At 34.4% G+C, this 15,352-nt stretch overlaps 1 protein-coding gene across 1 annotated transcript in view; it reads right to left on the bottom strand.

Moving 5' to 3' along the window:
• The window catches only part of TRMT1L (tRNA methyltransferase 1L), a 36,331-nt gene that overhangs the window by 3,826 nt on the left and 17,153 nt on the right, over positions 1–15,352 (bottom strand). The window contains exons 10-12 of the mRNA XM_026001199.2: positions 12,769–12,959; positions 2,965–3,043; positions 264–430 (exon numbers count right to left, since the gene is read on the bottom strand). Coding sequence (XP_025856984.2) covers positions 264–430; positions 2,965–3,043; positions 12,769–12,959 — 437 coding nt within the window. The remainder of the gene's footprint in view (positions 1–263; positions 431–2,964; positions 3,044–12,768; positions 12,960–15,352) is intronic.

Here is a 15,352-nt window from a genome sequence, read left to right as displayed (position 1 = left end):
CTGATAAAACTACAAAAACATATTTATACTAAAGGACAAAAAACAGCCTTAGTAATAAATAGCCTGTGTCTCAATACACATTATGAAAATTTTTGGTCACACTACTCTCAGTTATCTAAGGTTTCTCTTCCTAGAAAATAGATATAGGGTAATAAAATCACAACAGATTTTTAGTTCTTTTAATCTACTAAAATTAAGGGAAAAAATAAATGTATCTTAATAAAACTATTGCTCATTTCAGGCGCTGAATATGAATTAGTCACCTTGCTTGTTGAGATTTGAAGGTGCATGAACTGAAAATTGACTTTGAGGAGTACATTCTGATTCAAAGATTAATGTCTTTATTAGGGTCTGAATGTCATCTAAACCATGGTGAAGAGATTCAAATAGCATTCTTTTGAGGAATCCAGTATTGAAAAGGGAACTTGACCTGAAAAAAGAAAATATAGAGAACTGAGTTTGAGAACTAAAGAAGTCTGTAATTTAACTACAACTAAGATATATAATTATACAACGGAGTAAATGCTGAAATTAAAGAATTTATGATTTAATTTAAAATTATTTTCTATTTTTCAACTCTTTTTATCACGTTGGTTCTCTAAGTGGGATTAGTCATGGAAATTTCATTCAAAGTAAATCATACATGGGGGTATGGAGGATATACCAAAGTATAAAATACAGTGTTTGCTCTATAAAAGCCTATAAATCTAGACAGGCACACAGTATTATACAGAAATTTTCATAATGTATATTCCTGTCAGTGAAATCTTAATCCAATATGTTTATGTAGGGTTAGGTGGCACAGGAGTAGATCTAGGAGAATCAGATGCTGTAATGGTGATTTCCTTAAAAAATGTCACAAGGGTAAGTCTGATATGCTTCCTATTTGAGAACTGCAGGTATAATGTACAGGAAATGAAATTCTAAGTCAGATAAACCTATATTCTCACCCTGGATCCACCATTTACTACCTATATAATCTTGAGTAATTTTGAGTCTCATATTCCTCATCATAAAGTAGATAATAAAACTTCTCACAGACTTGTTAGGAATTAATGAGCTAGCACACAAAATCCTTAGTCAAAGTATATCCTCAATGAATGACAGCTATTAGGTTAGCAAATATATATGAAAGAATATATGATTTTAAAGTGTCAAATGAAATGACCAATATGAAATTTACTGAAAAGGATATAGAGATAATTTGGGGTTAAAGCACTAAAGAGAGACTTCAAAACAGACATAATCTGAATTGGAGCTGGAGAAAGGGGAAGAGACTCCGCATCAGAGTCAAGACATGAACCAATGGTTTTAAGTGAAGAAGTCCTACGACATGGTTTACGACTCAGTGTTGCAATAAAAAAACCTGAGTTCTGGCCCTGCCAGTGCTAATAATTTTGGAGAGGTCAGTTTCAGCTACACTTAAAAACACTGCCATACTCTGTTCTCATCTGTAGAATGAGGGGGTTCGCCTAGATCTTCCCTCTGGATCCAGCAATTTGTTACTCTAATATCCCCAGTTCTGAGATCAGTGAGAGTAAGATCAACATGTAGCAGGTGCTATAGGCAATAATACGTAGGAAAGGATGCCAAAGTCATAAAATTTTTAGTTTAAGAATATGTATGTAAGATGAAGATAAAATAATAGGCATCAGCATAAACATTTATTATATGAATTAATCTTTAGGTTTAGTAAGATGACTAAACCTTGACCTTATAAACAAGGTAGAAATCTGCGATGATTCTTGTCACAGTATTGTTAGGAATCTCAAATTTCTATCAGAATCTCTAGTAACAATAAGAGTAAGGATTCTGATTAAAAACAATTCAACTTTGGGATCCCTGGGTGGCTCAGTGGTTGAGCACCTGCCTTCGGCCCAGGGCGTGATCCTGGAGTCCCAGGATTGAGTCCCACATGGGGCCCCCTGCACGGAGCCTGCTTCTTCCTCTGCCTATGTCTCTGCCTCTCTCTCTGTGTCTCTCGTGAATAAATAAATAAAATCTTTAAAAAAAACCCACACATACACAATTCAACTTTAAGGCATTAAAAACACAATAGCTAGTTTACTAACGATGCAAAAGCATACATACATTAAATATTTGTAGCTGAGTCCCATCTAAACCTAAAACCAAAGCAGACATGCCCTTCTCACTTGACACTAATTTCTTGAAGAAATTATAGTGATCACATAATCACACCCCAGTACTACAAAATGTCAATTAAAAAAAAGCCTCATTCTTACTATTTGGAAATGAATTATCTAGTTTGTAGATCAGCCAGGCTTCTCTTTGATCTCACTGTCTCTCAGCACTGTTGCAAACTTGTGAGAATAATGTTATAGAAAAATCTGAAAATAAAAAACACCTCAGGTTCATAGGGGTAGGAGAGTCATAATTATTTGACTAGACTTGAAGAATTAAATTGAAATTTGCTTGTCTTATTACTACCCGTAATAAAAAAATCAATCAAATCAATACATAAATCAATTTTGAATACAGATCTTCCTTGACCTATAATGTAATTATGTAAACCCATTGTAAGTTGAAAATATACTGAAAATGCATTTAATAGACTAACCCCCTGAACATCACAGCTTGGCTTAACCTATCTTAAACATGCTCAGAACACTTTCATTAGCCAACAGTTGGGCAAAATGATCAGCACAAAGCCTATTTCATAATCAAGTGTTGACTATTTCATGTAATTTATTGAATATTATACTGAAAGTGAAAAACTGAATGGTTGTAAGTGTACTAGTTGTTGACTGTCATGATTGCGTGACTGGCTTGCTGCTACTGCCCAGTATCATGAGAAAAGACTATTGTATTTTGCTAGCTTAAGAAAAGATCAAAATCCAAAACTTGAAATCTACTTTATTGAATGTGTACTGGCTCTACACCACTATGAAGTCAAAAAGTCCTAAGTTGGGAACCACCTTTATATTATTAGGCTTAAGCACATACCATAGAGGTCCAAGTTCTATTGCTGTCTTTCCAGGCATGCTTCCATGACAGTTACAGGGCAGCTGTCTATACGGGTTTTCTGTGAAAATATTACAAAAAGAAATCAAAAGAGAAGTAAAATATAAATAATAATTGTTATATTAATAATAATTTGCAGCCACTATATAATGAGGATCTACTATGTGCCAGGTATTATGCTAAGTATTTTACATGCATTTTAATAAATTTAATCCTTATAATTCTCTGAAGTAGGTACTGCTAAAAATCTCAATTCTTCAAATCAGAGAATTAAAGCTTAAGATAGGTCACAGAAGTCCATGTCATGGCTTATTAGAGGCATAACTTACTAGCTTTTAGTCACTATGCTACATGAAATAATTTAAGTAGGAGAAAGTCTTTAGAAGTCCACAAGATACTTGTTTAAAATAAACTGATGGGGGTATAATTTACATGCAATAAAATGTATACATGTTATGTGAAAAGGCTGATGAGTTTTAACAGATGTATATAGCCATATAACCAAACTCTCATCAAAATAAAGACATTTCTCATTAGTTACTATTTCTGCAATGGGGAAGAAAACAAAGTACTCTCTAGGCTTGATTCCTATTTAGCCCCAAAAATATAGGCTAGAAGAATTTTAATTCAGTTTAAAGAACAATGAGAGGCCTGATATAATCACAAAGATATTGGGGAAGTACTAGCATTATTCTTAATTTCCAAAACGGGACAACATTCTACTCTGGACTGTTCAGTTCACTGAAGCCCCAGAATAGTCGTTTTAAATCACGCACTCCAACTAACTTCCCTCAGGCCATTCTTGGGTTATCATTCACTTTCTTGGAAGAGCCTAATCTGATCAGTCAGTTCCAGATATATCCAGAATTCAGGATTACGGTGATAGAGACAAAGGTCTCCAGCCTATTACTATCTGACATCTCTGTTATTCAAAGTAAATGGTATAATGTACTGACCTGAGATCTTATTTTAGATATACTGGAAGACTTCTTCCCTCACACTTCTTACTAGATCTACTTTGCACAGTATTCTTTAACCCCAAGCCTTAAGGGGTGTATGGTTATCGTCAACATTGGATTTGTTGAGAACTATGTTTCTGCAACATGTGAATATATTCAGGAAGTTGTCCCTGGAATCATTAAGTAAATTACATAACACCATAGGCACTATTACCCAAACTAAAGCGATTTGTATCACAGTTCTGTCAGTTACACCCACTTACCACAGGTAGGCAGCACACACATGAATTTTTTATTAGATTGTTTCTTGATGCATTTACAAAATGCTCCCATCATGCCAACGTATGTCTTTTCCCAAGCCCCTTGCCCAGGATTTCTCAGTGCTAGGCCAACAACAGCAAATTCCCTCTTTGGCGGGTCAGCAATATCAAGTTATCAGTAGCAAAAACTGACAGTATAAAGAAAGAAAACTAGTATGTCCATGTCATTGGTATATAGGCTATGAAGACAATTCCAGATAAGGAATTAAAAAATAATCAGAGCCTTCTTTTTAAGTGCAATGGATTGGACATGTACATTATCTCTGCTATCTCTTAAAGCATTATTATAATGAGAACAAAGGAATAAAAATCAAAACCAAGGATAAATACAATGGAACTAGTGGAAACAAGATGAGAAATGTCCATACAATTTGAGAAGTGGAAATCAGGTACACAAGGGGATAACTGATTTATTAGCAGACCAGAGAACGCCAAAGCTAACTCTGAAATGGGCAGGCATGCTACTAATAAAACAGCAAGCCCATTAGTGTTGTGGGACCCCAGAAAGACCTGAGAGTGGAAGGTACTGATCATCTTAAAAGATGGGTATAGGGCAGTAGTGCAAAAAAGAACTCTGGCTAAAAATTTTTAAGGAGTTTGATTAAGACCCCTAGATTTCCTTCTTTAATACCCACAATCAGACTTCTGTGCTTCCTCACTCCAAAAAATGAAGTTAATCTTGGGTAAGACTGAACCATTGAGGACATGGAACCAGAGGCATCAGTCACAGTGGAGAATAAGGAGATTTATGAAAAGAGATTAAGATTAAATAAAAGACATCATAAATGGTAAGGAAGACCTTCCAAGTCTCCTTCTCCAACATGGCTCCTAAAAAGCTGATAGAAGATTCAAAGATTTCTCTAGAAAAACCTACCAATCCAAGAGAAAAGACTTAATACATTGATTTTCATTTATGGGATTCCCTAGTGAAAAGGCAGACTGGTTCCTTCTCATTACAGTAAAATCCATCAGTTTTATAAAACACTGACCCCAGCACTTCCAAGAATCTTTCAATGTGGACAACCAGAGACCATTAGACATTTGAGATCTACCATGACAGAGAACAAAATTATAATAGATAAAGAGAAATAGGAAACAGAAGAACTAAAACAAAAAAATAAAAAACTGAACTAAAAATTTATCTTCCCTTAAATAAAAATATATCCAACTATAACCAATATCCTTAGTGAGCTAAGATTATATTTTTTTAATATAATAGAATTTATAATAGAATAGGACACTATTAAAAAAACAATGAGAAAGGATGCCTGGGTAGCTCAGTGGTTGAGCTTCTGCTTTCAGCTCAGTGTGTGATACTGGAGTCCCAGGATTAAGTACCACATCAGGCTCCCCCAGGGGAGCTTGCTTCTCCCTTTGCCTGTCTCTGCCTATGTTTCTCATGAATAAATAAATAAAATCTTATAAAAACTCAAACAATGATAAAATCTGAAGTAACTTAAAAACGGACAAAATATGACAAATTTAAAAGATAGTTGGAAAATAACAATCAGGGAAATCTATAAAATAGAGCCAAATGCCCGAGAAATGAATAGTAGAGCTTTAAAAAAAATTAGAGGATCAATCTAGAAGATCCAATATGTAGCTAAAATGAGTTCCTAGAAGAGAGAAAAGAAAATTTGAGAAGAAAGTTATCAAGAAATAATAGCACAGAAAAAGACATATTGATCAATGGAACAAAACAGAGCCCAGAAACAAACCCGCAATTATATGATCAATCTATGACAAAAGATGCAAAGAATATACAATTGGGAAAAGACAGTCTTCAAAAAATGATGCTGGAAAAACTGGACATCTACATGTAAAAAAATGAAACTGGACCACCTTCTTACACCATACACAAAAATAAACCTAAAACAGAATAAAGACCTAAATATGAGACCTAGAAGAGAGCACAGGTAGTAATTTCTCTGACACTGGCTGTGGCATCATTTTTCTAGATAGGCCTCCAGAGGAAAGGAAAACAAAAAAAAACTATGGGGCCTACATCAAAATAAAAGCCTTTAGCACAGCAAAGGAAACAACCATCAAAACAAAAAGCCTACTAAATGGGAGAAGATATTTATAAATGATATCTCTAATAAGGCATTAATATCCAAAACAGAGAAAGAACTTATACAACTCAACACCAAAAAACAATCCAGTTAAAAATGGGGAGAAGTCCTAAATAGACATTTTTCCAAAAAAGATATACAGATACAAAGGACACATGAAAAGGTGCTCAGCATTATCTATCATCAGGGAAATGCAAATCAAAACCACAGTAAGATAGCACCTCACACTTGTCAGAATGGCTAAGATCAAAAACTCAAGAAACAACAAGTGTAGACAAGGATACGGGGGAAAAAGGAACCCTTGTGTACTTTTGGTGGGAATGCAAACTAGTATAGCCACTGTGAAAAACAGTATGGAGGTTCCTCAGAAAATTAAAAATAAAACTACCCTATTAGCATCCTATAATCCAGTAATCGCATTACTGGGCATTTACCCAAAGAATATGAAAACATTAATTTGAAGGGATATATGCAACACTATGTTTACTACAGCATTACTTATAATAGCCAAACTATGGAAATGCCCCAAGTGTCCACTGACAGATAAATGCATAAAGGAGATGTGGTGTACACACACACACCTGCAAGAATATTATTCAGTCATAAAAAGGAATAAAATCTTGCTATTTTCAACCTATATGGATTTAGGGAGTATAATTTTAAACAAAATAAGCCAATCAGAGAAAAACAAATATCATGATTTCACGTATATGTGGAATTTAAGAAACATATGAACAAAGGAAGAAAAAAAGAGAGACAAACCAAAAAACAGATTCTTAACTATAGAGAATAAACAGATGGTTACCAGGGGGAAGAGGGGTGGAGGAAGATGTATGGACTAGGTGAAGGGGATTAGGAAATGCACTTGTCTTAGCACAGAGTAACGTATGGAACTGTTGGATCACTATATTGTACATCTGAAATATAGCACTGTACGTTAATTATGCTGGAATTAAAATGAAAGTCTCAGAACTGAAGAACCCAAGTTCCTTAAAGTTCTCACAGATTACCCAAGGACAATGATCTAAAAAAGATGAATTAATACACATATTATCTGAGTTTTAGAATATTGGGTAAACAGGGTATTTTAAGACCATTCATAGAGAAAAAACCCCCACAAAGGATTAGACCTAAGAACAATAGCAAAGGGGTGCCCGGGTGGCCCAGTCAGTTCAGTGTCCAGACTCTTGGTTTCAGCTCAGGTCATGTTCTAGGGGTCATGAGATGGAGCCCTGCATCAGGCTCTGTGCTCAGGACTGAGTCTGCTTGAGATTCTTTACCTATTTCTGCTCCTCCTCCTGCTTGTGTGTGCATTCTCTCTCTCTCTCAAATAAATCAAATCTTAAAAAAATAGCAGACTTCTCAATATTAGTATTAGAGTCTAGAAGACAATGAAATAATAGTATCTTAAGCATTCTGAAGAAAAACGATTTAAAACCTACAATTTTATATTTGGTCACACAATCTCCTCAGGAAGCTACAGGAAAAAGTGCTCATTCAAAATGGGAAAATAGATAAGGAATGGAAAAATACATAAGATCCAAGATATAGGAGATTCATCAAGAGGAGAAAGACATTTCCAGGATGCTGGCTAAAAGCCTTCAGCGGACTTAAAAAAATAAACCACCCAAAGGAGAGCAGGAGCACTGTCTCTGGGGAGTAAAGCAGGAACCCAAGATTTCCTAGGTATTTACCCAAATAGAAAGGAGCTCTGAAACTGTAGTAAAGAGTTTAGGAATGGATTATGAAAAGTGTACACAAAAAAGGAAACAAAAACAGTAATTATTAATTAGTTATTAAAAATTACACACAAGGATCATTATTACAGTATATTAACTGGTTCATCTGTGGTGAAGCAGCCTTCTAAGATAGCAGCAAATGACCTATCTCCTGGTGTTTGGAGCTTGTGTAGTCCCCTTCCAACTCTTGAGATTATGACCTGAGCTGAGATCAAGAGTTGGATGCTTAATTGACTGAGGCATCCAGGCACTCCTTTTATTTTTAAGTAATCTCTATACCCAACATGGGGCTCAAACTTATAACCTTGAGATCAAGAGTCGCACACTCCACTGACTGAGCAAGCCAGCAGCCCCAAAAACCTGTATTTTAAAAAAGCCAGAGTAGATTCTTGAACTCTTCTGACTCTGTTGTATTAAAAACAAGATTAGGATGGTGGGCTGAGCACTGAAATCCAACTTCTCTTCTTATTCCAAATCTCTAGATATGATAGATATTTTTATGAATAATTTCTAGATGGTGCTGGAAAATAAGAAGATGAGCCAACAGACATCCCAAATTGTTTAGTACTTTCTGAAAGCCTAAAAGCTGAGAGATCAAACTACTGGAAGAAAACCACACTGGAGAGAATAGCTATTAGAGACAGGAAGAGCCATAGGAGAGTTCATGCCTTATAGGTTCAAATACGGCAAAGATGAATGCAACTGGAATAGCTCTAAGGCAACAGTTACAGGGGTTGTTCAGAAAATTCTACTTGAAACAGCTGATTATATTATTCTAATTCATGATTAGTAGATTACAGACGATATCCACCTCCAGTTTGAGGTGATGAAGATAGATTTAGGTTGGACAAGCAAGACAATACCCCAACACTGATGAAAAATACTTACCTATAGACTCAAAAAGCTCAATGAAGTCCAATTAGGATAAACATTAAGAGATCCACTCAGACATACTGTAACTAAACTGCCACAAAGAGAAAGTCTTGAAAGTAGTAAAAGAAAAATAATTTATCAAATACAAGAGAACAAAAAAAACAAGAACCGACTGACTTCTCATCAGAAATAACAGAAATTAAAAAGAACCAATAGATACACTTGGCTCAATTCTATGTATTTCTCATCAGAAATAACAGAGGCCACAAGGCACTGGAATGCTGTATTCAAAGTGCTGAAAGAAAAAAAACTCCTGTCAACCAATAATTCTATATTCAACAAAACTATCCTTTAAAAAGGAAGGTGAAATAAAGACATCACCAGATAAACAAAAACTGGGAGAGTTTGTTGTAGAAAGAGTAAAGGAGGTTCTTCAGGTTGAAAGGAAATGAAATAGATTAACTTGAATCCAAAGTTAGGACTAAAGAACACTAGAAAGGTAATTATGTGGGTAACTATAAAAGATATGTGTGTGTGTTATTTCTCTTGTCTTAATTTCTTTGAAAATCATAAGAATATTTAAAAAGTAACTACTATATTGTTTGGGTCTCCACAGATGTAATTAACAGAAGACAAAAATAGCATACAAGGGGAGAGGAAAATAGAATTACATTAGAGCAAAGTGGCTAGTTTTTGCCAGTCTGTAGTCAATATAACTTGAGGCAGCTCAAGAGAAGTTAAAGTTGTATATTGTAATCCCTGGAGAAACCGTTAAGAAAATGACTGAAAAATGTATAATGAAAAAAATCAGTAGAGGGATTAAAATGACACACTAAAAATATGTTTAACACTAAAAAAGGCAACAAAGGCGAAACAGAACAAAAAGACATGAAACACATAAAAACAAATAGCAAAAGAACTAACGTAAAGCCAATCAATTCCAAGAATGACATTTAGTAGGAAGGTCTAAAACTCTCAATCAAAAGGCAGAAATGATCAGACTGAATTAAAAGGACAAGATCAAATAAGATACTTATGGATTAAAAGTAAAAGGATGAGAAAAATATATTATGCCAAGAATAACTAAAAGAGTGGTATTTATATTAATATCAGATAATCTAAGCTTTCAGAGAAATATCACAGAGATAAAGACGGACATTTCATAATGGTAAAACGGCCATACATGAAGAAGATAAAACAATTACAAATCTGTGTGAACATTTCTAGGAGATAAAATGCTAGTTAAAGACGGGCTGAGGAGATCTAGCAGAGGCATAATACAAAAGCTAAGACAAACATCAGAATTAAATATATATTTAAGAAAACTCTCTCAAAATAAAGAAAGATTTGAAACTCTGAAGGAGTACACCATGATTTAGGAAAACTGATCCTAAAAAGATATACCCTAGTAAACTAGGGACTTCAAAAATAAATATTCCTTTGGGCAGCCAGGCAAAATAATCATGTCACATAAAAGAAGGAAAAGTTACAATGATATTCAGTAACAGATAACAGTATAAAAACTTTTAAAAGGCACACAAACTCTCAACTCTTTAAGTGATTAGAGAAATTATGGCAAAAAGAGTGAGGAGTACTAAACACGTTTAATGTGTAGATTTCGTTGGTGAAATAGAATATGTTACATTCTAATAAATGTATAATGAACACAAATTAGGAAGGGAAAATGGGAGGCTGATTACCTCATTTATGACACCAAGAGCCAAACTATATTACTTGAAACCAAAAAAAAATCAAATTTTGTAACACATATTTACTACCACAAAAGTAAAACATTAAGAAAGATAATAAATGAACAACAGTAGGGTATCTACCAGTATCTAATGCAGTCAAGAGAAAAGGCAGAAAGGACATGTATTATAAATTTTAAAAAGAGAATATAACCACAGAAAGCAAGAAAATTAAAAAGAACCAATAGATACCACTTGGCTCAATTCTATGTATATAATTCAGAAAAACTAAAGCTAACCTGTTCCCAACCACTGAAAAAAAAGGGCAAAGTTCCAAATTCTTTTTAAGTTTAAACATATTCCAAAGCCTAATCAAAATGATGCTAAAAAGGAACATTATACACCATTTCTTTTATGAATAGTAAAATAAAATTTAAAAAATTAGCAAATAGAATCCATTTTAAGAAAATACTTCTTGATACAGTAGTTTATTGAGAAAGGCAGAATGGTTAATTACTGGGAAATTTTATTACATTTAATCAAATCAATACACCTAAGAAGAAATACTACATAATCATCTCCACAGATGCTGAAATACAAGAGACAAAATTCAACATCTTGCTAAAATACAATAAAACTGGAAATGAAGGGCAGCCAGGGTGGCTTAGCAGTTTAGCACCACCTTCAGCCCAGGGCATGATCCTGGAAACCCAGGATCGAGTCCCGCATCTGGCTCCCTGCGTGGAGCCTGCTTCTCCCTCTGCCTGTGTCTCTGCCTCTCTTTCTCTCCTCTCTGTGTTTCTCATGAATAAATAAAATGTTTAAAAAAAAAACAAAACTGGAAATGAAGGATACTTTCTTAACATTATAAATGATAGGTATCTCAGATCCATCCCTGAATCAAAAAGCACTAGCGAGAACTAAAGGAACATGACCAGACGCCTTCTGTTCTATCAATTAACACTGTAGCAAAAGTACTTGCACAAATGAAAAGCATACTAGGCTATTAAGAAGTCTGAAAACCACAATAATATCTATCTTCCTTAATTTAATAAAAAAAAATACTAGCTGGTCTATTTATTTACTCTTTTATTAAGGAAAAAGGAAGATCCTATATCAGCAATACTCCAAAAATACAGCTTTGAAGAGGAATTGCCATAACAGATATTAAACACTAAAAATAAAAATCCTCTGTAATCAAAATAGTGTGGTAGAGGTGCTGGAACAGAATGGAACAGAAAATCACTAAACCACTGGAACAGAACAGAAAATCCAGAAACAAACTCAAATATATTCTTTAGTATAAGAAAAAGAAGGTATTCTCACATTGGTGGAGAAAGGTGAATTATTCAATAAAACACAACCTATCCTGAATATAGAAATATGAACATTCTTTCAACTATAGATTAAATAAAGAATACATAAAAGAAAATTAACTTTACAACAGTAACAACAAAAAACTTTGGCATATGAAAGATTAAAAAAATAGATGTCAAGAGAAACCACAAAATGAGAAAAAATATTTGTAACTCATATCACAAGGGTTAAATTCTATCTAAAGAATATCTAAAGAATTCTTAAAAATCCATACTAAAACATGCCAAGAATCTAACAGAAAACAATGGGCATCTGTTTCTATGCCCCAGAAAAGCTAAACAGAAACATCTTTATGAGGGCATAAGTCTCATCTTTTTCTTTGATCCCCATGCCTGGCATATAGTAGAAGCTCAATAAATGTTTACTGAATGAGTTTTATAACTGATGGTTTTTATATTCAGCCAGAAACATGATAATTATTTTTATAAAATTAGTGATTTGAAACACCCTAAACAAAGAGGTAATCTGACTTCTGTTCCTAAAATTAGTGATAGTGGAAACTAAGTTATTTCTAGATGCTTCAATAGAGGGCAGAGCTAGAGAACGTAAATTGTAGAGCATGAGTAAATAACTTTAATAAACTCACACGAATGTCTTGTCTGTTGATGAAAGGAAATCCAGTATAGGAAATAAAGTTAGCACTGTAATCTTTAAAAATCAAAGGACAACAATATGTGTAATTAGGGATATGATAAAGACTTATTCATTGGAGGCTTATACATAAACATAATATAGAGTAAAGAAAGGCTTGAATTTACCTTCTACCATATTACCATCCTTCTGAAAAATTCTCTCTTCACACCACTGACAATGGATCAGGTACTGAATCTTCTTGGCTGTTTCATCTGCAGAAGTAGGCCCCCTCAAAACTCTCACGACGACCAACACAAAATGTTCCAGAGCCACTGCAAACAGTACTTCTATGCCTTTGTTACATCGGGCTGCAGCTCTGGAAAAAAAAATTTTTAAGTTACTTTGGGGGCTTATCATTTTTCTTAAATGTTTGGCTTTTTTTTTTTTTTTTGACAATACTAACCTGGATAGTAAATTATGGATAGGTATGGGAAAATAAAGTTCACTTTTTAGTAGCAGTGTTTTTAAAAGATCATTACTACAACTTTTATACAAACAACCACAGGTAACAAAGGATGCTTGGCAGGGTCTTCAGTATCTGGACATTTTCCAGTATGGTATCGTTGGTATCCTACACTACATTCTTTGATTTTCAGTGTCACTTTGTTTCTTGTCATCACCACTACCCTTCTTTCTTATCTCCTTTTATCTATAAATACCTCTTCTAAACAATGATTATTGAGGACTAACTACATGCAGGCTAGTATATGATGAATGTTCAGTGAAAAATGAATAGGCAATGTTTTTGCTCACTATTAATTTTATAGACTTTTGGATTAAATTCTAATTGATATACCATTACTGTACCTGGTTTTCCCTCTGGAGTTATCTATACTAAACTTATTTTATATGTATGAATTTCAGTTTGTTGATGCTACATTATAAATGTTTTTAAGCATATACGATAAGTCCTTGGTATGTATACACACTGGGTATCAGAGTTTTCAGATAATTAGGAATAACCCTAAAAGTATATGAAGTCTAATAATCTATATTATGTTGAGGTAGGAATTTCAATCTAAATGCTGTGAACCCAGTGTTGAGGCTAGTGAATGAACTGGCTAATCATGCATTAGTTATACTCTCACTGTCAACTTATATAATATTAACGTATTTTTCTCCTACCATAACATTCTGAATAAAGTGGGTGCTCAAAAAAAGGCCTTTAACTGTTTTCAAAATCCTGATGAAAAAAACATAACTTTTTGTTTTGTAGGTAAGATCATTTTGCAGAATCAGGTTTATAAGCCATCATTAAAAAATTGTATTTATGTATGTTTTTTATTTTTGTTTTAGTAATCTCTATACCCAATTGGGGCTTGAATTCATGACCCTGGGATTAAGAGTTACATGCTCTATTGACTGAGCCAGCCAGATGCCACTATAAGCCATCATTTTATTCAAAGTATGTAAATAAAGGAGATATTATAGACATAAAACAAATAATTTTTGGAGTGCTGGGGTGGCTCAGTGGGTTGAACTCTGACTTGATTTCAGCTCAGGTCATGATCTCAGGGTTGTGGAAAGAGCCTTGCATTGGAATCCATGCTTGGTGCAGAGTTTGAGATTCTTCTTTCCCTCTGCCGCTCCCCCTGCTTGAGCTCTTGCCTCCTCTCTCTCTAAAATAAATAAATAAGTAAATAAATCTAAAAAAACACAGAAAAAAACAAAATGGCTTTTTTGGGGCACCTAGGTGGTTCTACTGGTTAAGTGTCCAAGTCTTGATTTTAGCTCAGGTCTTTTTTTTTAAATTTTATTTATTTATTTATTTTTTAAGATTTTATTTATTTTTTCATGAGAGACAGAGACAGAGGGAGAGAGAGAGAGAGAGAGAGAGAGAGGCAGAGACACAGGCAGAGGAAAAGCAGGCTCCATGCAAGAAGCCTGACGTGGGACTTGATCCCAGGATTCCAGGATCATGCCATGGGCTGAAGGCAGGCACTAAACCTCTGAGCCACCCAGGGATCACCTCAGCTCAGGTCTTAATCTCAGATTCATGAGTTCAAACCCCGTATTGGGTAGAGATTAGTAAAACAAAATAAACATAAATAAATTTTTAAAATTATGGCTTATAAACTTGTTTCTGCAAATGATGCCCAGCATGGAGCCATACTTAAAAATAAATGAATAACAAAAAACCCGCCCAAAACCTGATTTTTTTCTAAATCTAAAAACAACTTTTAGGGATGCCTGGGTGGCTCAGCAGTTGAGTGTCTGCCTTTGTCTCAGGGCGTGATCCCGGAGTCCTAGGACTGAGTCCCACATCAGGTTCCCTGCATGGAGCCTGCTTCTCCCTCTGCCAATGTCTCTGCCTCTCTCTCTCGGTGTCTTTCATGAATAAGTAAGTAAAATCTTCAAAAAAAATTAAAAAAATAAAAACAACTTTTGCATTTGCTTTTCATGGGGGTGCTATTCCCCATTTGCCCTATGTCATTAAAATAACTGATTTAAAGTTAACTTTCATTTTTAATCTCCTCTTATTAATTTAATGAAATTCTTAATTAGAGAGTAAAATATGTTTTTAAAAATTATTTACTTATTTATTCATGAGAGACACGAGAGAGGCAGAGACACAGGCAGGGAAAGAAGCAGGCTTCCTGTGCGGAGGCTGACGTGGAATTCAATCCCAGGACTCTGAGGCACCCAGGCGTCCCAAGAGAGTAAACTATTTTAGGCACAAAACTTTTAAATCAAATTATAACAGGAAAA

This window comes from Vulpes vulpes, chromosome 13 (genome assembly GCF_048418805.1).
Source record: "Vulpes vulpes isolate BD-2025 chromosome 13, VulVul3, whole genome shotgun sequence".
Classification (NCBI taxonomy): Eukaryota; Metazoa; Chordata; class Mammalia; order Carnivora; family Canidae; genus Vulpes; species Vulpes vulpes.
Note: the sequence above shows the minus strand (reverse complement) of the source record. Positions and strands in the feature narration are given on the sequence as shown.